The 23,964-nt window shown below is 39.5% G+C and overlaps 1 protein-coding gene across 8 annotated transcripts in view; it reads right to left on the bottom strand.

Annotated features, from left to right (window-relative positions):
• LOC107263850 (fat-like cadherin-related tumor suppressor homolog) overlaps nucleotides 1-23,964 on the bottom strand; it is a 217,462-nt gene that overhangs the window by 14,366 nt on the left and 179,132 nt on the right. For 7 of the 8 annotated variants that reach the window (XM_025081169.1, XM_025081168.1, XM_015731491.2 and 4 more), the window contains 10 exons: nucleotides 22,397-22,503; nucleotides 22,100-22,304; nucleotides 17,485-17,546; nucleotides 7,280-7,435; nucleotides 6,169-6,279; nucleotides 3,659-3,811; nucleotides 3,381-3,594; nucleotides 1,084-3,215; nucleotides 837-1,008; nucleotides 536-760 (listed from right to left, as the gene is read on the bottom strand). In XM_025081169.1, coding sequence (XP_024936937.1) covers nucleotides 536-760; nucleotides 837-1,008; nucleotides 1,084-3,215; nucleotides 3,381-3,594; nucleotides 3,659-3,811; nucleotides 6,169-6,279; nucleotides 7,280-7,435; nucleotides 17,485-17,546; nucleotides 22,100-22,304; nucleotides 22,397-22,503 — 3,537 coding nt within the window. The remainder of the gene's footprint in view (nucleotides 1-535; nucleotides 761-836; nucleotides 1,009-1,083; nucleotides 3,216-3,380; nucleotides 3,595-3,658; nucleotides 3,812-6,168; nucleotides 6,280-7,279; nucleotides 7,436-17,484; nucleotides 17,547-22,099; nucleotides 22,305-22,396; nucleotides 22,504-23,964) is intronic. The other variant, XM_015731496.2, reaches the window with a different exon arrangement.

Below are 23,964 nucleotides of genomic sequence, written 5' to 3'. Positions count from 1 at the left end.
GTGTAAAGCGACTGACGCGGATCATTAATATATTTATACTGAAGGTTTAATGAGAGATTTCTTTCACCGAATTACTAATCAATTAGGTATTTAGATCAAGTAGAGATAAGGCAAGACTGAGTTCCACAACCGAGTTATATAGTGATCATACAAGAATACTGGATAACATACGAATTAGGAATGGTTTTTGGGAAAATTGTGTTAAAATATATAATTTACTCTACGTACAAAGTACATTTTTCTTTTATGCGCAATTAACACCTCCTGACTCGCCACCATAACACTAACGAAATTTCAGGACACGTTATCACAAAGCCGGACCGGAAGTATATATTTACATACTTGATCATTGAAAAATAAATCCAACCGGACAACATTGAGTGGATTTTCATATGGGGACAAACAAGGGCAGCTTGACAATTTTTAAGAACACAATATCAATCTTGTCCAGCGAGAATGAGGAAATATAAATTTTGTTGAAAATATTAAACGAGACATGCATCATTTAATTTCGTACAATTATCCATAAACTCACCGGTGTTGAAGTCCAGGGCGAATTCTTCAAAATCATTTCCTTTCGTGATGCTGTATATGAGTTTCCTTCCTAACGGAGATTCCGCTTGGATCGAAAGAGCCAGTGGCGAGTGAACTTCTATACTTTCCAGCACGCTGTCGGTGTAGAATTGTTTGTCGAAAACAGGCATCGATCTGTCAATGACTTTTACATTGACAGGCACTTCGATAGAACATGGTGTAATGCCTGTAAATAATAGTGTACATTAGTGAAAAGTTAATTAATGAAATTCTTTAATAATATTACACAAGATTGTACTTACCACCGTCATAAGCAGCGATGGTTAATTGATATTCACGATTGTGACCCTCGAGATTTTGTTTCAAAGATATTTCTCCAGTTTTTCTGCAGACCTTGAAAAGTTCACCATGTCCTTTCTTGAGTTCATATCGCACCTCGCCGTTATCGCCGCTGTCCATGTCGACTGCATGAACCTTAGCGAACAAAATAGTTTGGTTTATTTTTGAAAACAAGGGTTGTAAAAAGAATACAAATCTTTAGACTCTTACCTTGGTGATAACATCTCCCTTCTGAGCGTCCACAGAGACTACAGCGTAGTAAGGTAGGTTCACAAACATGGGACAGTTATCATTAATATCCAAAATGGTAATGTTCACGATAACATGAGCGACCCTGGGCTTATCCCTGTCTGGCGTATGACTCTTAGCCTCGACTATAAGTTCATAGTTATCACAGATTTCACGATCGAATCGAATGCCAGTGGTTCTAATGGCACCGGAAGTGCTACCAATTTCGAACATTTCAGTAGGATTCAATATCCTGAACACAATATGTTCATTCAGTGAACTTCCCAGAACGTTCAGTACAACCACGGTTGATATCTTAGTAGAATTTTCGAGTATGGTACCCTCGTAAACACTCTTTTGAAAAACTAATCCAGAATTTTCCGACTTCTCAACGTTCACGTTCACTTGAGTAACACTGGAGTACTTCCCATCCGAGACGCGAACATGCAGTAGATAATTTTTCTTCAATCGTTCCGGCGTCTCGACAGTGATGGTTCCGGTTTTGGAATCGATTTCAAAAGTGTGACCTTTATTGCCATCGATAATGTCATATCTCAGAGAAGTTCCCTCGGAACTGTCAGGATCATTAGCACTGACCCGTAGCACCGCAACATTCTTATACGTTGGCAGCAGCAACGTAGCGTTGTAATCGTTCTGCAGAAACTTCGGCGGACAGTCATTGACATCGGTTACAGTGATCATAACTTTGGCAGTAGTTTCCGACGACAATTTTGGTTTACCCAAATCCGAGACTTTCACATGAAATACAAATTCTGGAATAGTCTCGTGATCCAGTACCATGACAGTTCTTATGGCGCCTGTACTAGAATCAATATGGAAATACTTTCTTGGCAGATCCTCCACAATGTCGTAATGGAGTAACGCGTTCAATTCCGAATCAGCGTCTTCGGCTTTGATGACAAGAGGTGTGCTGCTATTAGTCAGTACTAGAGAACCGATGCTGGCACCTTCGCTAACCTCGCCATTGTAAACAGCCTGAAGGAATCTCGGTGGGTTATCATTTTTATCAAGAACATGAACAATGACACTGCACTGAGCAACGGCGGCTGCCATGTTAGTCGCAGCTACGGTGAGATTGTAAAACTTGGTTTTCTCATAGTCCAATTGATTCTTAGTAGTAATGACACCAGTGCTTGGATTTATAAAAAAGGTATCGTCCGTATTTCCGCTTTTAATCTCAAACTGCAAAGACGACGTGCTCCGTGCTTCAACGTGCTTAACGTAAGTTCCAGTCTGTTGATTCTCATATATCTCAGCAGCAAGTTCCTTCTGTATGAACCTCGGCGGTGCGTTGTCTGCCATTGTCACCATAACGTGAACAGGCACAGTGTTCATCAGAGCTGGTGAACCGTGATCGGAAGCCTTTATCAGTAGTATATACTCGGAAGCAGCGCTGAGGTCAAGTTCACGTGCGATCCTTATCAATCCCAAATCCGGATCTATGGTGAAGACGTTACCAACGTTACCGGAAGTGATGGAGTAGGTGATCCTGGAATTGTCACCGCGATCCCGATCGATAGCGTAAACTTGAACGACCACAGTGCCAACCGGCGAAGTCTCGAACACTTTGCCTTGGATGATCTCGCTGGTGAACTCGGGTGCATGGTCGTTGTGATCATGAACCGCGACTATGACTCTGGCGTAATTTCTCTTAGCAGGCGTTCCCTGATCACGCACCATCACAGTGAGTACATGTTCCTCAATGGATTCACGATCCAGAGCCTTGTTAAGGGAAACCACTCCGGTGACAGAGTCTATGTGAAAGATCTCGAGCGACGCCTGATTCTCCGCTGCGTGCAGACTGTAAAATACTTTCTTGTCCTCGTCCTCGTCGGTCGCATGAAGCTGGAGGATGGTCTCGCCCTTTTCGACGTTTTCCGAAATGTCCACGCGATACGTGTGCTCGGTGAACTCTGGCCTGTGGTCGTTTATGTCGATTACCGTCACAAACAGCTGAGTGTTAACCGTGCGAACACCGTCGCTCACAGCCACAGTGAGATTGTAAAAGTTCTGCGTCTCCCAGTCGACTTTTTTAGCCAGTAACACGTTTCCCTTGTCACGACCGATGAAAAACTCGTCCCGTTTATCACCATCTGCAACAAACCATTTTAGCAATGCTGATTGAACTTGCTCAGGTACATACAGATCGAGATTGGCTCACACGGTGAACTCGCTCTTGAAGAGACAGTCTGACTGGTAAAGTACAGGGAACTGTCTTTGTCTTTGGAATTCAATGACAAAATTGACAATGGACTTACCTACGATGTCGTACCAGAGAGTGTCGCCGTCCTTGTCGGTAGCTTGAACAAGAGCGACCAGAAAACCTACGTCATCGCTTTCGGTGATCTCCACGCTCTGATTGACGGTCTTGAAGACTGGTGGATTTTCGGATTCCACGGGCGCTTCTATTACTTGAACGGAAACGCGAGTTTGATGACTTCGCTGAGGCTCCCCGCCGTCCGCAGCGCGGATCTAAATAGATATATACAGGATTGAACGTCATCGGGATCAATTATATATTTTTCTCGTATCTTACCATAATCTCGTATTCTTGACTGACGTCGAATAATCGCTGGGAATAAACCATACCGGTCGATGGATGAATCTTGAACTTTCCTTTACCGCGACCACCCTTAATGCTGTATTGAATCTTTCCATTGTCCCCGACGTCGTCGTCCTTTGCCAATACCTGACGTGTCAATTAGAATTAATAATCTATCACATACGTAAAGTCTACGAGTTATCATGGTCTTGATCGAGAGTTATCGAAACAACGAAATCTAGTATCGCCTTGATTAAGTGATTTTATGATATTTTGGAATTTTGTTTTTTTTTTACCACGTCACTTTTCACCGAAATATCAAATTACAAATGGCGTGATATACTAGTGCTACGGTATATAGGAAACTTGCTAGTATATAGACGAGAGAGAAAGGGACAGAGAGACTCTAGCTAGCAAGTACAACGGGGGTCGAAAGTTCTCTCGTAATTTTTCGCCAGTGAAATTTATCATGACCACCCGATAACTTCGACGACGGCGAACGAGGGATGATTTATCGTCCGAATGAATTGCACAAATTGGAAAGATGGGAAATCGTAAAGGTCCGCGCGATTACGTAATGCAAAGTTAGAAGGGGGCTCAAGGTCGAAGAATCTTTGAATTTATACATACTCGACATACGACAGGTATATTTAACGTAACGCGGTATTAACGTTCTTGATTTTTCTTTTTTTTTTTTTTTTTTTTTTTTTTTTTTTTTTTTTTTTTTTTTTTTTTTTTTTTTTTCCTTTCTCTATCCTTACTTCTCTCGTTATCCTGGCTTTTGCCGGTTATCGAATTTGTTTTTTTTTTCGGTATTCTCTTCTCCTCTCTTGGCTTTATTATACAATACATTCTTCTTCCTCAAATCCTACGCTAAGTTCATCGCGTTTCATTTACGAGCAATCGATGGCATTTTCAATCGTGCTCATTTCAGGCATCAACATTCTCAGCCGGCATGCGAAACACTTATAATTATTTTAACGAAATCTGTCATGATTTTTCGAGGATGCAATTTTTTAAGTGTTCGTGATTTGTCAATTTTTTTTTTTTTATACTAAGCAGCTCTCGATAATATTCCATGCTTGCCGCGAATTTCAGGCTTGCTGGTTATCAGCATACCTTTTGCGAAAGTCTGCTTAGTGCGCATGTGAACTGCAGTTCAGGATATACTGGGTAACCGCTATGATCCACTTCGCGTTTTTCTTCGAGTCTAACGTACCGTCTACTGCCATAACGGAATGCGTATGCACTGTCATTAGGGCAGGTTCCAACGATTTGAAGTTCAAAAAAAAAAAAAAAAATTGAAAAAAAATCCCTCTACCTTAATCGTCTCGAGCGGTGACGTAATTTTGATTAAAAATTATTTCCACCTCCCTGATACTTGGATCTTTCGAAAAACTTCAAAAAAAAATAAATTCAATAGTATTCGAAATTTTCGTATGGAGGAAATACTGTTTTTCACAGATTAACGAGAAATTATTGTTGCGAGGGCAAGAAATAGAGGGAGAGACAGTGGGAAATGGCGAATGGAAAGAAGAAAAGGAAAATACAAAAAAAAACACTACACGCAATCTCTGACCAATGGGGGAGGTAGGTCTGTGTCCAAAGCGGTTGGATCGTTTGTCACGGATTCGTCTGACAAAGGGAAATAGAAAGAGAATGAGAGAGAGAGAGATGGATACACCTTCCATCTCTCTCTTACGCACTCACGAACGACAGAGAGTTTCGCTAAATATGTCTAGGACCTTTGTCTGCTGACTGCGGTAATTTTGCAACAGCCAGTTTCTGCAAGTGGCCTATAGACGTTACGGACATTACCCAGTACATCGTATTTCTGCTGAGTGTCTGTATTGTGGTTGAGTAATTATTAATGGTTCAAAATAGAGCATTCTCAGGCGACAGTCTCATACGACAGCATTTCTAACGTTATACGTACCGTATTGAATACGTAGCATGTATACAACGAGATAACGAAGATATCAAGCGAGACAGCGACTAACCTAAAGACTGCTGATGAAACGTAAAGACGGTCGAATAACGAAGCACAGGAAGGAAGTATAAAAATAATATGTTTTTTTTTAAGGCACAATGCAGATGCAGTCAAACAAGTTGAAAAAATAATGATAACCAGCAGGTACGAAAATCGTGTGCAAAAAGTGACCGATAATGAAGATTTAGTTGATAAAATGAAGTAAAGAGAGGACGAGCGAGAGCGAATCAAAGAAATTATTTATTAATCAACTAGGCAATATGCATGATTCGCCTAACAGCGACAACTGACAAGAGAACTTAGGGCATTAGCACAGAATTCAATATACGTGATATCGAACGGCGAAGCTTTCGAAATTCGTCAAGGCAACCGGCTATGAACTTTTTTTTTTATTAATAAAATACGACGAATACGATTTTTTTGCGGCTCTTCATTCTTTGATTTTGAAATGTTTTTATTTTCTTTTTTTTTCACGTTTTTTTTTTTTGCCGTGCCAACCAAATAACTTTCTTACCCTCAAGAAATGATCTCCTGACAGGGTGTCGGGATTAAATGTCTCCCATGTTCCATTCTCGAGTAACGTATCGACCGAGAGATCGTAATCCCGCGAGCGGTTCCTCATTTTCTGTCGGGAACGAGATGAGATCTTTAGAAATTATCTTTTTTTTTCTTGCTTGTTAATTAATCACTTTTTAATATATTTTTTTTATTGTTCATTTGCATTTTTTCAGCGCGGCCATGGCGAGAGGATCGAGAGAGGCTGATGTAGCTCTTTTGATATTTATTGGAAAAGTTTGAGAAATAAAATTGAGATTTTTACTCAAAATTGCGATTTACGAGTTAATGACATTTTTCAAATTCCAATATCGTCCAATTCACAATCGGGACTTTATCAGGTTCGTTACAACATCCGGAACCTCGCTGTATGCACGGTCTAATTTGGAATGTCAAATTAATGTCGGTCGTTATGTTTAATTAGTAGTAAAACAAGTAATGATCAGCTGGTGGATTAACGAGAACGATTATAGAATAATGACAAAGGTGTACGTGATAGCGAAGTGCCGTGTATGGAATTTATATACATATATAGTCATGTGGTCTATGCAATATTATACATGTGGATTATTATATTGTGCATTGTTAATGAAATGAGAAGTGCCCATTTCTCTTCTTCTAGTGTTTAAGGGAAGAGGGTGCACTCTCTTTATGAACTGCAAGGGTCGTAATGTGCAAGGGTTATTATTTTGTCACGTGCGCGAACTCATTTACTAAGTCTACCCTATACATATATCGAGTTCGAAAACCGAAAGATAAGCAGAGATTTTTTTCCCTTTCAAAAAAGTCCGTTTCCAAATCTATATGATAAAAAGTAAAAAAAAAAAAAACAAATCGTTATCAAATTTTGAAACGACCATTTTTTTTAGTTCATTTCGATCCAATGCTTATTTATGATAAATAATATTTTTAATGCGTAAGGTAGCGTCACGTGGTGAGTAATATAAATTTTTGTTAATAATTTTCATTAAAACAGTTTCCTTTTTTGCAAAATTCGTGAAAACGGCATAAAGCAACGAGACGAGGAATTTTCGTACAAAGTAAAGGAGGTATTGCAAAATTATTCTCACCTGGAGGATCGGCTTGTCCAATGGCGCAGAAGCAGGAATTTGTACAGAGTAGAATTTTTGCTCGAATACCGGAGCGTGATCGTTGATGTCCTCTACCTCCACGACAACCCTGGTAGTCGAGGATAAGGGTGGCCTGCCGTTATCTCTCACCGTGACCTGAAAGCAGAAGCAAAAAAGGTCGCAAATTAAAAATGCTTTTAATACATCTACTCGTGAAATTTAGCCGCAAGGGAATAACTCGTCTCGCGAGAACTTAAATTACACTTATTAACCGGAAAAAGTCCCGAAAAAAAAAGAGAGAATTAAAAGTACCCGGAAAATGCAGTAATTATACATTAAACAATTTCAAAAATTCTTTAATAACCCGTCTTAACCCACGCGTCAAAAATACAATTAACAAACACAAAATTTTTCGCTTTTCACGTAATTCGCGACATGCGATTTAAAAAAAAAATTTTTTTGTTAAGTACCAAAAATTAATTAAAATATTATTTCACATTAAAAAAAATTACAGTATCCCACATGACTAATGGCCGTAGGTAGAGGTACTCGTATCAATGAATAATATAAGTGTATAAATGGCAGAACACTCAAGCAGATAGGTACGTCAATTAATAGCTACGAATCACCCAAAGGACCTCGAGGGAATCTTAAGAGGCGAGTCAATGTGAGTGAGCATCAAGGTGTATCCTCAGAGAAATAATCCTCGAGAACTTAAGAGAGACGCGTGAATTATTAAGGCAATCACGCAAAGACGATTTTCATTGAAATCGAACGCAGAGCCTGTAGCTCATTTGCCCGAACCCGTGGATTGGCGCAGGCAAAGCTTTAGCAATTTCCCGACCAAGGTTTGGTTAGTGCAACAGAGAGGCAAGGTATTCGCGGTCTGAGCTGAAAACCGCGACATAAATTTCGCGTTCCCCAGAGTCGCTACAGATGAGACGTCACATCCGCAGGTAACGCCTGCAGTAAATTAAGTCGAGCGAATTACGTGTTATCCTTGCGCTTCGCGATAGAGCATAAGATAGATATCCATTATAAGTTACGAAGATACGGTCACATATGGATGGCATTAATTCTCGTGGGTAAGTAAGCTTGCGAAATAAAAAAAAATGTCCGATCGACGAACCGGCAAGTAAAATAAATTTTTTCCGACGTTTCGCTAATTGGAATATAAAAAATCGTTATCGGTTCACCAACCTAACCTACTTTGCCTTGGTAATACGTCGAGTAACTTTTTAACGGGTTAATTGGATAACACTATGGTACAACGTTAATTCTTAACACTTGACTCTCGGAGGTCCAAATATGTTGCTTAAGGGTAGTTAACATGGTGGCCGTATGGCTAATTAAGGTACATTATAGGAATGGTATTGTTTCCCTTCTAAGGTACGTTCCTGAATAGGTTAGGTATAACGTGTAATAAAGTGGGAGATTTCGTAAATAGGGCTCGACACCCCTCTTTTGTGCTTCTATACTAAGTCTGGCTACATTAGGGCTCGTTTCCCTTAGGTATAGCACTCCTACCTTTTTCCCTTGTGATTAAGGGTAATGGGAGATGTCTTTCCCTCTTGCGGCTATTCTTTAAACCTTCGACCTCAATAATTCCTCTTGGCGAACTATTCGTATGGCTTACGTTAACTGAGGCATCTGACAACTACGGGGGGTCTCTTATGGCTAAGCATTGAAGGAGGCTGATCGATCGTTTCTATTGTTGCTGGAAATTCAATTTAATACTCGGAAAATTAGTGTTAGACAATTTATTCGATTACTTTGCAATTTCGATTGCATTTGGCAAATTTATAATCATTCGTTTTTTTTTTTTTAATGGTTTTTGGTACCAATCTGCGGGAGATACGTTCTCCGATGAAATATTGGAATTTTATCTAATCAAATGATGACGCTGGTATAAGGCATCGAAAAGGTGGACGGCTTTGTTCGTATTATAGAATGGCTTTCGAAAAATGTTCTCGTCCATCTTAGATTCGCTGTCTTGACTTTTACGGGCATTTTATCGTTACTGATATATATATATATACGAGGAAAGGCAAGTGGATATGTACCTTTATCTTGAAGATTTTCTTGGTATCCATTTCTACGTCGAAATTCGACTGATATTAAATCTCACAGATGAAATCTTGAGAATAGAAAAATTGGAAAGAAAATTTTTCAAAATAAATTCTTGAACGTAACCATTTTTCGTTTTATATTTTTTGCGTTCCTTTAGGTTTTTTTTTTTCAACCCCCATCATTTTCCACCACCTCTGTCCCCTTGACTCTTGCGCTCCCACTAAAACATCCCCTGTACCCGTTCACGTTCGTAAAATCTTTTCGGGACGTTTCGCGAGATACAAATCGCCGATGTTGAAATTTTCTTCTACCTATATAAACGACCTGCAGATTGGAAACCGGAAATTCCGGGATCGCTGTCACGGTTGTTCTATGGTTAAAGGCTTTTCAGTGAACAAAGGACTTCGGGGAATCCCCGAACAGAAGGACGTGAATAGAATGGGAGAAACGAGAGGAGCTTTTGTCTCGCGGGAAATACCTTCTTCATTTAAATGTACAATTTAGTCGATAAACGAAATCCGAATCCTTGTGGGAATTTGGATTAGCGGAAACACTTTGTAATGTTTATTTAATACGCTTTACTGAGCTTTTCGAGGTTTAACCAAGCGTGAACTTTGGGCACCTTGTGTGCTTCGGTTCGTGAATTCATCCACTTTGGTAGATACGTAGGTAACTAGGTACTATCCTACTATACCGACCGAGATAGATAAATAGAGCGTAAAAGGGATTTTGTTATTTCATGGAAATGCCTAATATTTTTTTTTTCTTTTTCATTGACAATCATATGCACGTTGGAGTGGGTAGATTTTTTTATGGAAACTTTTCGAAAAAGCTTCGATCTGATTTGTTAGAATTTTTTCCACTAACTGGAATTACCTACAGGGGTGGAAAGACTGAAAGGACCAAGGTACCAGTTTTAACCCTCAGGACGAAAAATTGGAAAACGCTTATGGTATGTTCATACATTGAACGCGGTTAAGAGGTTAGATAAACGTTATCCTTTTGAACGAATGAGACTTTCGATCTACGAATAAGGTTATCCTGGTTGTAGATGTTAGTGGGGTAATATCGAGGGACGAAATCCACGTGTTCCTTTCTGTTCCTTTTGCATGAGATTTTCGATCGGACTGTATTACCATTTGTAAGGGGGATGAAATTGTAAGATTTTTTTGGAAATTCAAATCTTCTAGAATTCGATAAAAAATATTTTCGATATACGTATACACTTATATATATATATACACACACACAATATTGAAGCGATTAAAAAAATCACTGTCACATCAAAGTTTGGAAAATAATTAAAAAATAGCAAAATAATTTTTTTTTAATACATCAATTTTTTTATCTACTGTCTCGAGCATCTACTTCACTTTATTTTTCATAAACGCGATCGGTCCACGTTCAACGTAGAAGACGCTGACGAAGCTCGATATTTTCCGGGTTGAGAAGCAAAAATTGCCGAGCATTAAGTGCAAGCGGTGCATAGAAAATTCTTCATAGCGATATATAACCACGTATAAGTATATCGCATTATTCAGGGTGTCTCATTAATACAAGGGCCTACAACGAAGAAATATGTAGACTGTATGAAAATAAGCTGAAAAATTATACCAATTAATAGAAGTACCACGACAGAAACGTCTTGATCAACGTTAGTTGGTAGTACCTGAATTCCAAAAAAAAAAAATCTGCATTATCGATGCTATAAAAAGAAAATTTTTTTATTTATACAAAAAAAAAATCACCCGTCTGATCACGTACGTGCCTTATCTACTTAGCTTTCACTTTGGACCACTCTCTCTCCTCTCATAACCCTTATCGATTATGAATTCAAATGAACTTCCTCTGAAGTGGCAACCATCTTCAAAGCTTTTACGAGCATCTGAAGTGACCTTTTTTTTTACAATGTAAGCAATTTTCAAGATTTGTGCTTGAATTCAAGTACCACGGGATACCCGGTATAGTGCCACGGTAAGACAGGTTATTCCCCTTGTTCAGCCTCGTCTTTTTTTTTCTCTTTACAATAAGCAAATGTCAAAGGTCGATAATTATTAAATAATTAATAAAAATTTCACGGTAATAATTTCGACACGTATTTCTACGCTTTTTACAATAATAATTTGACTTTCACGAAAAGCACGAGAGTATTGACACGCGTGACGTCATACGTGGGTTACCCATGCGGGGTTGCTAGAAAATAGTGAGCCTTAAAAATTATTTGTTTTGTCGAGGCAGCCGACGATAAAAAACATTTTATTAGTCAATTAGCCGCGCGTCGTGTGTGTCTCATTTGGAATTCATATGTGAAACGATGCCTCGTCGTCACGGATAGGCGTTACGATTACGTTCATTAGGGTTAAGGATAATTGAGAAATACATATGTGAAGTGAGTGAGACTGAAAGTCAGGTAAAAAGATTTTTTTTTAAATAAAATTCCATGCATATAATTGACTGTCATTTTTTTCTATTTTCCCTTTTTTTTTTTCATTTCCGGGTATATCACGTATGTTATCCCAACGCTCAGAGAGCCGCGATTCTTTTAAATATGTATTCGAAACCAAATCGATAGGATTTACGACGCGTAAAAAGACACCTGGCGTAGCGCAGATACGTGAAAGCCCGTGTGTGGCAAAGAGTTTCGTAGGCGTCGAAGACTTTCGGGTTATAAATTATCGTAGGAACTCCGAGAAAAAGTCGTTCAACGTGTAATTCGACACGCATGAGAAAACAGCCGGGATGGCCTCGAGGTAGCCGGAAATTGTGGCCACAAGTATATTGAGATCCGTGAGGACATCAATAACTATCTTTAGTAGGCCCACTAACGAGGTAACGATAAAAGATTTGATATAGGGCCCAAAGTAAAAAAAAAAGTGGGCCTGACGTCATACCCCAACAGACGTATCGAAGCATCGAAAATTAAATGGATAAAATCCAATAAATGTTCACAAAATTCACAAAATCTTTGCCCTATGACGATATGCGAATTTATATAGGGGAAGGTGCAAAAAATTCAATCGTCTTACGTATAGATACAACAAGCATATATAAATGTAAGTACGTTTACGCGTGGCTGGTTTTCATCTTTACGCCAAAAGAATTCAAGTTAACTCGGTAGATTACGATCGGTCTGATTCTGCATTAACTCGACGCGAAGCATAATTTTAACATGCGATTACTCCGCGAGATCTATGTCGAACCATAATGTATTCCGTTTGAAATATTCATTTCTCGGATACGTTCCGCGGATGATCCACGAAACGGCATTTTTTTTTTCACATTTTGCATCATCTTTATACGGATATAAATTTTTCAACCTTTCGTTCCTTTTGACTTTACCTAAACCATCCATTTTTTTTTTCAAAATTTATTTCAGCATTATCCACTTTACCTGCAGTTGCAGTCGCAACCCGCAGCTTCGCTGCATGCAGTGCCATCTGTTACCTGTACGAGGCTCTTGGTACGCGACACAGACAAATACCATTTAAAACCCCCTATGACAGGATTCCAAAATTCATGAATATAAAGTTTTTTAAATATTTTTTGTATACCGGACACTCATTAAAAACCGTGACAAAAATTTATGCCACGAAAAAGAATTTTTAATATTTTCATCATTTTACGGAAATACCCATCGTCAAGATGTATAACGGTGCAAATGGTATATATCTTAGCGGATGGTTCGAGTAATTCGAAATCCACGCTTAGAGACTTGTTACCCTTAATTCAATTAGAAACACAAGCAACTGGCCTAACGATCCCATTGACAGTTCTACGCTTCTAACCTGATTGAGAGTTCCAATACCTACTATCTGTGGTCGGATGCTGTGCACGTTACGTACAGTTCAAGACAGACATAGATAAAGAGCACTAGCTATAGAGATAGAGATACAGAGCAATTCTAGATCTGAACCGAGTAGCACGTGTGATTTAATAAAAAAAATTTCTTTTTAAATCGAAAAATTATCGCGTGACTCGATTGTTGGACTTCACGGTGAACACAAATTTTTACGGTCCCCTTCCTGCCCCCCCCCCCATCTACCATAAGAGGATCCTGGTATCTCCCAACGGGACCTGATTTCATTCGGCTCTCCGCAGCCAGTGATTTTCGTACGGATATTAATATTATTTTTCCCCTCCACGTCCCTTCGTAGTCCCGTTATTTATATATTTTTATTTATATAAAAATTGACGCGAGTCACATCCACATATACCAGTGCTCCTATACGGCACGTGGTAAGAGTAGATACCTCAAGGGATGCATTTCTTTGTCGTCACTCGAAAAGGAGGTCGGCCGCGACGCGATACCAACAAAACCGAACGAGAAGTGCATTCGCGGTGCATTCGAGTTTGTTAGAAACTCAATGAAACGTTGAAGACAATCGCGTAACTCAAGTTTTGTTATGAAGTTGGTAAGGCGCAAAGTGTCACGGCGGCCAACTCGTAGCCAAGTGCATCTCCAGAGTTACATAACTCAGATGACGCGAAGCCAGTCGGGACAGTTCGACTAAAATAATACGATGCAGTCTCGCGTTACACGTCTATCATATAAAGTACACCCGGTATACTTTGCCATATGCAAGATAGGAGGAAATGCATTGTGCGAGGAAAATATCGGTGGAAAAAAAAATTTTTTCGTATAGAGGTAAAAAAATTTTTTTTTTTTTAAGTTGGCGCAAATAATTTTTAAGCATAAGACAAGGGTCCGTGCAATTTTTATGAATCGGTGGAATTTTGGAAAATTGGTTATATGCGGGTTTACGGGGAGGAGGGAAGGGGTTGGTCGAAGGGTCGTATTACACGAGGTAAAAACAGTACGTGGGGTCAAAGGTCGGAGCGTTCTAAAGGATACGGGTGAAAATTGTGTGACAAGTAAATGCGGCAACGTAAGGGATCGGCGGATAAACTGTTCTGGGGGTTGTGCGCTAAAGGGTGTCGTCGGCTTTAAAGCGAACTGGAGAAATACGCGAGGATGGGGATCACTGGAGGGATGCTGTGGTGGAATCTATATAAGATATATACATGTAACGATATATTGTCTTGGGGTAATGGATATATATGTATGCATAGAGACCGAGCCGACCTGGTTTGCTATATTGATTGATACATTGCATTGGGAAAAAGTATCGAACTTTTTACCACTTTTACGAATGTGTTTTGTTATACTCCATTTTCCATATTTCTCCGAGAAAATACGTGTATATCAATAAGACAGATTTTTATGTCACGTTTACATCTATACGCTCTTAACGTACTGGGAGTAAGATGGATATTACGTATATACGTCATACGTGACATCCATCCTGCTGCAGGATTTTATATTCATGGATATGTACATATACACAGACATTTTGGGCTTAGGCTAACTAAAGGAAAATAAATTTAAAGGAACGCGGATAAAGCGTTTGGCTTTATTTCCGGGATTGGACGGAGATTTTTATTTTTTTTCTCCGACGGGATAGAAAAAGGTTCAAGGTAAGTAGTTATATATGGTTGAAATCGAAGGGAATCCTGAAAGCGTTCCTTTCGCCTTAGAGACTGGAACAAAGTCCATGAAAAAAAAAAAAAAAAGAAAAATAAAAAAAAAAGTAAAATTCGAGGAAAACGATGTAGCGGAAAGAGAGAAACTCCGTAAAAAGGATAAAATCGGTGATTCCGAAGTGCTATAGTATACACCAAACATATATATATATATCGTACTAAAAAAAAAGGGTATTTGGCAAATCCATAGAAAAGGTCCTCGTTTGAAAATGTCTTCCGACCAGGCAATTATTCTCTCCTCGCCAACAACTGCAAGGAGGAACTTGATAAATTCCTCGCAGCGCCACGGGACGTGTAACCTGGCAACTAAAATGGATTAACTGATTTAGCCAGCAAGGATTGTCCTAACTTCTTTCAATTGGCTGTTCCCAGTAGAATCTTGTGGCTGTGACAAAGACAGCCGTGGATCGTGTTAGTACATTAAAGGCTTTGCTACAAGATCCATGAAAGTCCCTTTCGAGTAAACTGTACCACGGGTAGCCGCACTGTCCAGTGGAATAAAAAAAAATTCCCTAGACTCTGCAAAAGGTTACTTCCCGAAGTAACTAGGTATTCCTGCCAATGAAAATCTTAAGGGAAAGACGGTGTCGTCGACTACGTCCTCGAGGGAAATGGTAAAAAATGTTTCTCTCTCTCTCTTTTCTTTCCAAACTCCATCCATTCCTTCTCTCTCTGTTCCCCGTGAACACCATTGGCCTCTACCTCCTTTGCTATTGCATCGACAGGAGATTCCCTCATTTTAGCTTTCAATCTGCCGAAGGGGATCCGATTTTCTTTCTCATTTCCACTCCAAAGATATCGGAAAGGTGTCGGAGACTACTGGGAGATCTGTCGCTTAGTAACCTCGGTGCGCATGCGCCAATTCATTTAAGTCAGGCAAGAGTCTATATACTGGGAATTACAAGTGGCATTGAACGGACGTGGGATATTTCAAGAGATTCTTATCAGGGTCGTTAAGCAGCATCCAGACGCTGTTAAAAATGCTCCGGAATCTTTAATACTCTTATTCAGGTGTCTACTTTATTTTTATCTTTAAGGTCATAGGTCACGTACGCTCCTCGAGGACACGACGTTTGCCGGTCCGCTGGTTATTCCGAAGGGGGCGAGTGCTGAACTTCTTCAACGATTCTAAGGGTAGTTTAGTACAAGTACCGTACGTGTCGCTAGTGTATATATGTATATATATATATATAGGTATGGTTGCGTAAAGCGTGTAGAAAGATACCAACCCTGACAAAGAGTTCAGGTGAAACTGCTTAAAGAACTAGTTCAAGTGCGGTAGAGGTAATGACGGTTAAAGGTGCCCGACTCATAGGTATAAAGCCTGGTTCATATGCTCGCGGTCTAATGGGCTTCGTGTAATGTGGCAGCTGTGCTATCGCAACGTCATACGTTGTCGCTCCTTGTTCCTCTACTGGTTTATGGTAATTGAGCCGGGAGATAATGCGAATTTATAATTGCCGTCAGTCTACCTCAGTGCAGCCAACTGCGAACGCTAGCCTAATACGTAAACGCGCGTTCACATGTAAACCAATTCCCAAGAGCCTATTTAGCTAACTCGCATACTCAATCGTTCATCTCTTTGCGTTAATCGCGATTACAAACGAAAATTCATGCAACGACGAATTTGATAAGAGTGACATTCGTCGCTGGGTAATTAGCGGGTAATTAGTAACAAAGTCAATAATTGCTTGAATCGAGAAATTAACAATTTTTAGAATTAGATTTCGAATTTTATACGAAGACGCATAGAGAGGTAGGTCATCATTTCTAATAGTCAAAAAAGATATGATTGATGAACCGGAAATCGAAAAAAATAAAAAATTTTTTTTTTTTCAAATTTACGATTTTACTCCAACTCGAATTTAATGTAAATTTTTTTTTTTTTTTCCGAATATTTAGTACTGAAACATTTTTAACGGCTCGACGACTTTATTCGGATGCGAATGAGTCACCCTGGGATCATGACTCTATGGAAAATTATGTAATGAAGTTATGAGGGACTGCCGAACGTCCCAATTTGGCGGATCCTTATGATGACTTCTTTTGACGAATTACTTTGATGACGATAGCGAGAAGCGAAATTGGGAATTCGCGATGTCTACGCGTGGCTGGGCGAGCGGGAGCGCGAGAGAGACGAAATAATTAAGGGACCGTCAGAGAAGGCTTTATTCGTCGGCAACCGTGAAAATTGGTTCGTACGTAATTTCGGGGATGTCATTATTTACGTATTAGTTACGTCACGTGAATTCAGGAATGATGTCGGAAATAAAATTGTGGCTTGGGAATGATTTCGAAAATTTTGGTTGATTAATTGCCAGGATGTTACGAAAACCCTTTGCAATGTGTCGCGCAAGCATTCAGCGTACAGTCAACATGGAAATTCGATTCTTGAAGAATTATAGAGAAATCGAGATACGTACAAGTTTTGAGCCAGATAGGTCGAATTAGTCAAATTAAATTTATATTTCGTACGTTATTCCAATTAAATTATGTCAATTAGCTTGAATCTTGCAATATTTACTTCTACTACTTTGCAATTTATTAATTGTTGGTTATGCCCTTATATATGTAATTATTTATCAATCACTCACCTCAAGCACGTGTTCGGCCTGATTCTCGCGATCCAACTTCCTGCCACTGGTGGTGATGAGACCTGAAACGAAGATGAAAAATAATTAAAAAAATATTAATTAATAATTACACGATACTCGCGACCCTCGATATCAAAATGAATCTGGGTATCCGTCGAGAGCAATGATCTAATCAATCGGAATATATCAATCAGTTTACCTAATCAGAATATATTTCACCAAACGAATAAGATTCCTTATATAAATATCAGAGGTATTTGTCCCAAAAAATATTTATTTCCCTTAAAAAAAAAAAAAAAAAAAAAAACACCCTTAGACACCCTTTCGGCATTTTACTTTGATGCACTGCAATCGGCCCGTCAGACTCATAAATTTGTTTTGAAATTGACAAATATTTTTGTTCAAATCTTACCAGTCACGCTACACGAGAGCATTTTCATCAAATTTAACAATTCTATACGAAATTACAAACCAGCTACTTTATTCGCCAAACTTTATTTACTCAATGTTCTCTCAATAAGCGAAGTATTCCTCATAGAGAAGCGTGCAGTAGTGCGAAGCCCCTTTTGATATGTGCAAATACATAGGGTAGTGACTGTTTTTACAATTTTTATGGTTTCTCCTATAGCGGGTCGACTATTGGCACAGGTTTTACATTCAACTGCGAACGACTAACCAGGTTAGCGAGAAGCCGTTTCGCTGCAGAACTTTGCGACAGTGCACGTATACCTATATAATATATGTATAGATATATTTTATATGTCTCCGAAGTTCCATTTTTCTCGGGATACCATAGTACGGTATCTATAGCATGTAGGAAAATGCATAGAGATCTAGGTCGTTATTACCGAGGCATATACGTAAAATGAATTATAACAATTTTTGTAATACTTCTGGCCAAGAGTGAATTGCAGTTATTTTTTAAAGATAATTTCACAAGGATCCATTTTGCTTTCGCTTGGTAAGAAATAAATAATGCTTGATTCAATTAGCAGAATCGTCGTCCAGCATCTTAAATCAACCCTTTCTGTGCTCCAGGGATAATTTTGTGTATAAAAAATGAATTTCCGTCGTGTATCGATTAGATAATCAAGATGAGAAAATTTGTGAAAATGTCTGATACTAAAATTCGATATTTATTATATTATTATATACTGGGGTCACGCGAACTCATGTTGCATTATAAAATCCACACGGCTCATAGAGTTTTCCGGTCAGTATCGCAGGTGTCAGCATTTTCGCGAAATTCCCTCGCGGCAATCTGTGAAAATCATTTCCCACCGAGTTCTCCGAATTTTTCCGATAAAAATTGCGAACCCGCGTTCTTCTTTATCTAATAACGAAACTTTTTTCTGATTCGGCCGCCCCTCTCGAATCCTACAAAGGAATTCGGATTCTGGCAACCTTTGCATATTTTTTTTTGACAATCAAATTTCGTCCACACTACTTGGAACAGATTCGATTTTTTTTTTGGCAAACTTTCAAATTTATTATAATAATTTTATTCGCACGATTCGTAAGCTGACTTATCAAAAGAAAAAAAAAATTGATAAAAAAAATATCAAACAGACACCTTGATACATTTTTTGAATTCATTTTTCGTCTCCGTCATCGACAGCATCCGTTCCAAAAGATTCGATATCGTAAAATGAAAGCGACACGGTGCGCATGAACGCGACAAAATATTCCAAGCTAATCACGATATTACAGGAGATTTCCATACATATCAGCATAACGACACACGAGTATGTAACATACGAGTGAAATAGGTTGGATTTAAAAAAAATTTTTTTTTTATCAAAATCAAGTAAAACCAACCTCCGGACTAAATTCGGAATAGCGATACAATAAAACTACCCCCCCTAAAAAAAAAAAAAATATGAAAAATTCATTAATCCGCGAGAAGATATTTCAGACTGTCACGTATAGGAAGCATAAGAATATAGACCTAAGAAAACGGCGTCTTATCACCTCTAAAATCTCATATCATGGAACCCCCGCGTGGGATTATCGCCGAGGTAAACGCACTAGGCGTCTTCCTTATTAAACATTTTACTATCCGCCCCCGGTCCTCCCAAGGGTATCCCCCAATAAAGCTCAACAAAGCCGTACGCGACACGTTATCGACGAGAATCTGTATAGTAAAGTTATAATTACGCCCGGCACGTCTTAAAGGTTTAAATTTCCCGCCAGGATAGACGCAGCTTTGAAATCGTTGATTAATTTTAACGTGCATTTAATGAACGTTCCTCCTAATCGTCCCGAGCATAGTCATTCCCACTTACACGAGTGCCCTAACCTTAACCCCTAGTGAATAGTACCAACCGTCTTGCACCTAGAGCAAGATACAAAATTTCAGCCCCGACCCACAAGTAACTACAAACATATGAAATAAACCGAATTAATTCCCTACGTAGAAATCCCCATACACGTACATCATACGTACATATAGCCCATCCTATCAAAACCGTATTGCCTAACCTCAAAACCACAAGACCTTATTTTTGCCTTATCAGTGGCGCCACCCCGTTACCGCTCGGGAACTAACTTCAACCGATAAGCCCAAACGGATACTCAGGTGAGGCCTTAGCAAAAACCATTTTCACGTGCTGGTCTTATCCGATCTCGTAAATTAGATGGTCGACTGATTGTATCCGTAAATATAAAACAGAACGTTAGGGTTGGGCTGGGTTAATATTTTAACCACCACAACGTCAGTGGGCCATTTTTACATAACAAATAAAAAACATTTCTAGAACTGCCGTGCCCGAATCCCCCGTCGCAAGACCCAGTACGGAAATTACGGTTGTAAAATACGTGGAGGGCAGGGTTCTCGTACTGCATTATATCAAGGGCTGCTCTATTTAGACACCAGGGGGCAGCAGTCGTCAGGTAGCTGCGATCCAATAAGCAGATGCAATTTCGACTTGCCGATATTACTCACGTTATTACTCTCAGCTTCGAGCATATAGATATACATTCAGCCCAAATTACAGGAAAGGGGCGGAAAACGTGCAATTATCAACAAATTTATTACCACCCTTCATGCACTTTTAATATGACGAATGCCCGACGTTTATCTCCCATTATTTAACCATACGTATAAATCAGTATGCGCCATCCTGAAACTAGTCTTACCTTTATACTAGACTCGTTCGGAGTTAATATCACCCTTGTTACGTAAGCACGAATTTTTAATACTTCCCGTTACACTTTGTTTTTCTTTCATCCCTTTTAGTCTCTCAACCTCCACGATACACGTGAAACAGCCTTTGTACCTATCAGCGCGGTTAACGAGCATATTTGGTCATCCCTGAAAGTACTAATTGCGATGCACGTGTAATTGAGGAATTTATCAATTTTGTGTAATATGAGTCGAGTATATATATATATGTATACTTTTTTACGTGCACGAACATATATTCTACATGCGTGCTGCGAGTTCGCTCGCGAACGTCCTCGTGATATTTTTGCATTGATTACGTAATGCGAATTCCAATGACTTCCGGCAGATTTTATTTCATTGCTTCGCAGTTTCATTTAATCCTACTTTTGTCCGAAGTCCTTCGCAAGACCTGTAGACTGTGTATCCTGTCGGTCGACGATTTGCGTAATAACGAAGATAAAAAGAATTGTCAGAAGACGAATAATGTCTGGCGCTTATGGAATATGGGATAAATCGGTACGTTGACGTATCGATAACCCTAATGACATTACCGACTGATACAATTCATTCGTAATTGCGACCATTTCCGTTTGTCGTTCATCATTGCCATTTACATTCGCGTGTGGAGCCTCGAATATAATCAGTGATAGTTTTAAAGGAATTTTGAAAAAATTTTCGAAATTTTTTTTTATCACGCGTTTCAACAGTATTGTACGACGGGCGGTTTTTTTCGTGATTTCAAGATTGACAAAGAATTTTCCTTTTTTTTTTTCTTCACCCTGCTTAGATTCGCGAGCCCTTTAAATCTATCTCGATCGATCAGAAGGAAGTGGCAGCCATGTGCCGTTTTCTCTAGGCCGATTTCGGTAATGGCGTCGAACCTTGGTTATCAAGCAGGAGAATAGGGACGTCGTAAGATTTGACGAGAAGCAATGTATCTCGTAGTGAATTCTTTGTCATCTGAGAAATGCTTTGGTAGGTTGGTAATCCATTTCTACATCGTACGTACAGTATAAGGACGTGATAAGGCAACCTTCAACGCGAATTCGTACGAAAAGACTCTTTGGGGATTCTGACTAAAACGATGACGTCACTACACGTATATTTACGATCGACGGTAGTGACGTTTACATGAAATAACGAAATTACCAGAATCAAGAAAAAAAATATACGTTTGGAAATTATTGAAGAAAAAAAAAAGGAAAAATATAAATTGACAGTTCGTTACTGCCGAGGGGTAAAATGACAGGGTAAAACGAAGTGGGTGGGACGCGATGAAAAATTTGTGAGTCCGAGGTAAACGAGAACGAAAATGAAATTTTCTTTAAAAAAATATATATATATATTAAACAGATCGTTCTTAGGCCCTCTTCTTTTTATGATTCGTCAATTTCAAATTTCGTCACGGTTCGTTAAAAAATATCATAAAACATCGTATCTTCGACTTACCCGTCGTGGAGTTTATGAGAAAGTAGCCCTCGGGATTTCCACTGGTGATGGAGAAGACGACTTCCTGGGACGTGACGTCACGATCAAATGCACGTATCTGTACGACGCTCAGTCCGCTCGACGAATTTTCCGGTACGGACGGATAATAAACCGGCAATTCCGTAAGCGGTGTGTTATCGTTCTCGTCAAGAATTTCCACATAAATCTAGAAAAAAAAAAAAAAAAAAAAAAAAATACAGTGAAAAAAAGTCAGATAATCACTCCCGAGACAATTACCAACAATTAATTATAAATTACCTGCAATTTCGAACTGAGCGGTACGACTGCATGATCCTGGGCATAAATCGTCAGCCAGTATCCTGCTTTCGTTTCCACGTCGAGTACAGTTTTCGTTCTGATGTTTCCTGCAACAAGAACAAAATTTCGTAAGCAAACGCACAAGCAATACGAAGGATGAAGATCAAACCTTAAAATACCTAGACAGGAGGAACCTGAGGAAAAACAAAAATCAGTACTGCCAACATGGCAGAAACGTGTGACCCAAGGTACGGACGTTATGTAAGTTCCGCTTGTGACGTCATCGGGACGAGCGATCCATTAAACGAAAAAGACATAAATTCCAAATGGGTTGATAAGCAACGATATTATAATTCACCGTCTTGTAAATTGTGCCTCGTTAAATTTCAAGCGTACGGACAATTATTAATTTACCTACGCAGAAGTCTCCGTACACATCGCTTTCCGGCCAATTTACATAACGACTAAGTCATTAGCTACCCTAATCGAAAGCAGCGCAGCCGTTATACCTTGCTGCCGTTATACCTTGCCAGCGAGTAACGGAGCGTGCACCGTCAGCGCCAAGAGCCAAGGGACGAATGCATGCGAGGAGGACGCGCTCGGTGTTTAATGGGCGAACACGCAGGAAGGCGCATTAGATTTACTTGGGTTTCCTAAGGCGTACAGGTGGCGCGTGTTCAATTCAACGGCGCAGCACGGGACTTCGCTTGCGAGATCTCATTTTCATCAATCCATCCCCACCGAAGGTAAAACTTAGTACCAGACCCGCCCCTGGAGATCCGACCCTGCCAGTAGACTCCCGGCAACCCTTCTATACTAATTTTATTAGATGACGCGCACGGTAGACGACCGAGGGGTGTCTCCGAAAATGTATTTTGATCTTACGGGTGACGGGGGGTACCAAGTCTCTCTTACGGTGGAGCGAAAGGGTCGATTGACGTTTCCCGGTACGGTCTGCCGTCTCGACGTCTCGTAAACCATCGTATTGTCGTTAAGTCCGTGAAATCGACTTTGGGACAATCTCTCGCAGTCTGTGAAGTCGGACGAGTCTGAAAACGCGAAGCGTCGTCATCGAGCGATAGTGGAGATAAGGAGGGACTTTATCAATCGGATTTACGTGGATTTGGACAAAATTATTTTTATGATATTTTCACGCTGGTATCACTGGGGATGATAGGTTTCGGGTCTCATCTTCGGGTCTCATCTTCGGGTTTTTCTGTATCGATAATTTGGAGGAAATGAAAAATTTCTTTCAAGAGGGGGTTCAGGTTGACTGGATGGTTAGTTAGGTGTGTGGTTCGACTTGGAAATAATTATGACGTCACTCAGTCTTACCGTGCCATTCATATTTTTATATCAAGTGTCTGGCTCTCTAGTGAATATAACTACTGCCGGCTCTCATCGGCGAGACTTATTGCGCAGTCACGTTAATGCTTTCTTTTCACTTGGCTGAAAGTCAAGATGGCGGCTTCCTTTGACGCCGTAGGAGACATTCGCGGCGATGATAATGAGTGCTTTCATTGAACGTCGTAAATCATTTTTTTTTTTTTTTTTTTTTTTGGTTTTTT

This window comes from Cephus cinctus, unplaced genomic scaffold (genome assembly GCF_000341935.2).
Source record: "Cephus cinctus unplaced genomic scaffold, Ccin1 Ccin1_scaffold0167, whole genome shotgun sequence".
Lineage (NCBI taxonomy): Eukaryota > Metazoa > Arthropoda > Insecta > Hymenoptera > Cephidae > Cephus > Cephus cinctus.
Note: the sequence above shows the minus strand (reverse complement) of the source record. Positions and strands in the feature narration are given on the sequence as shown.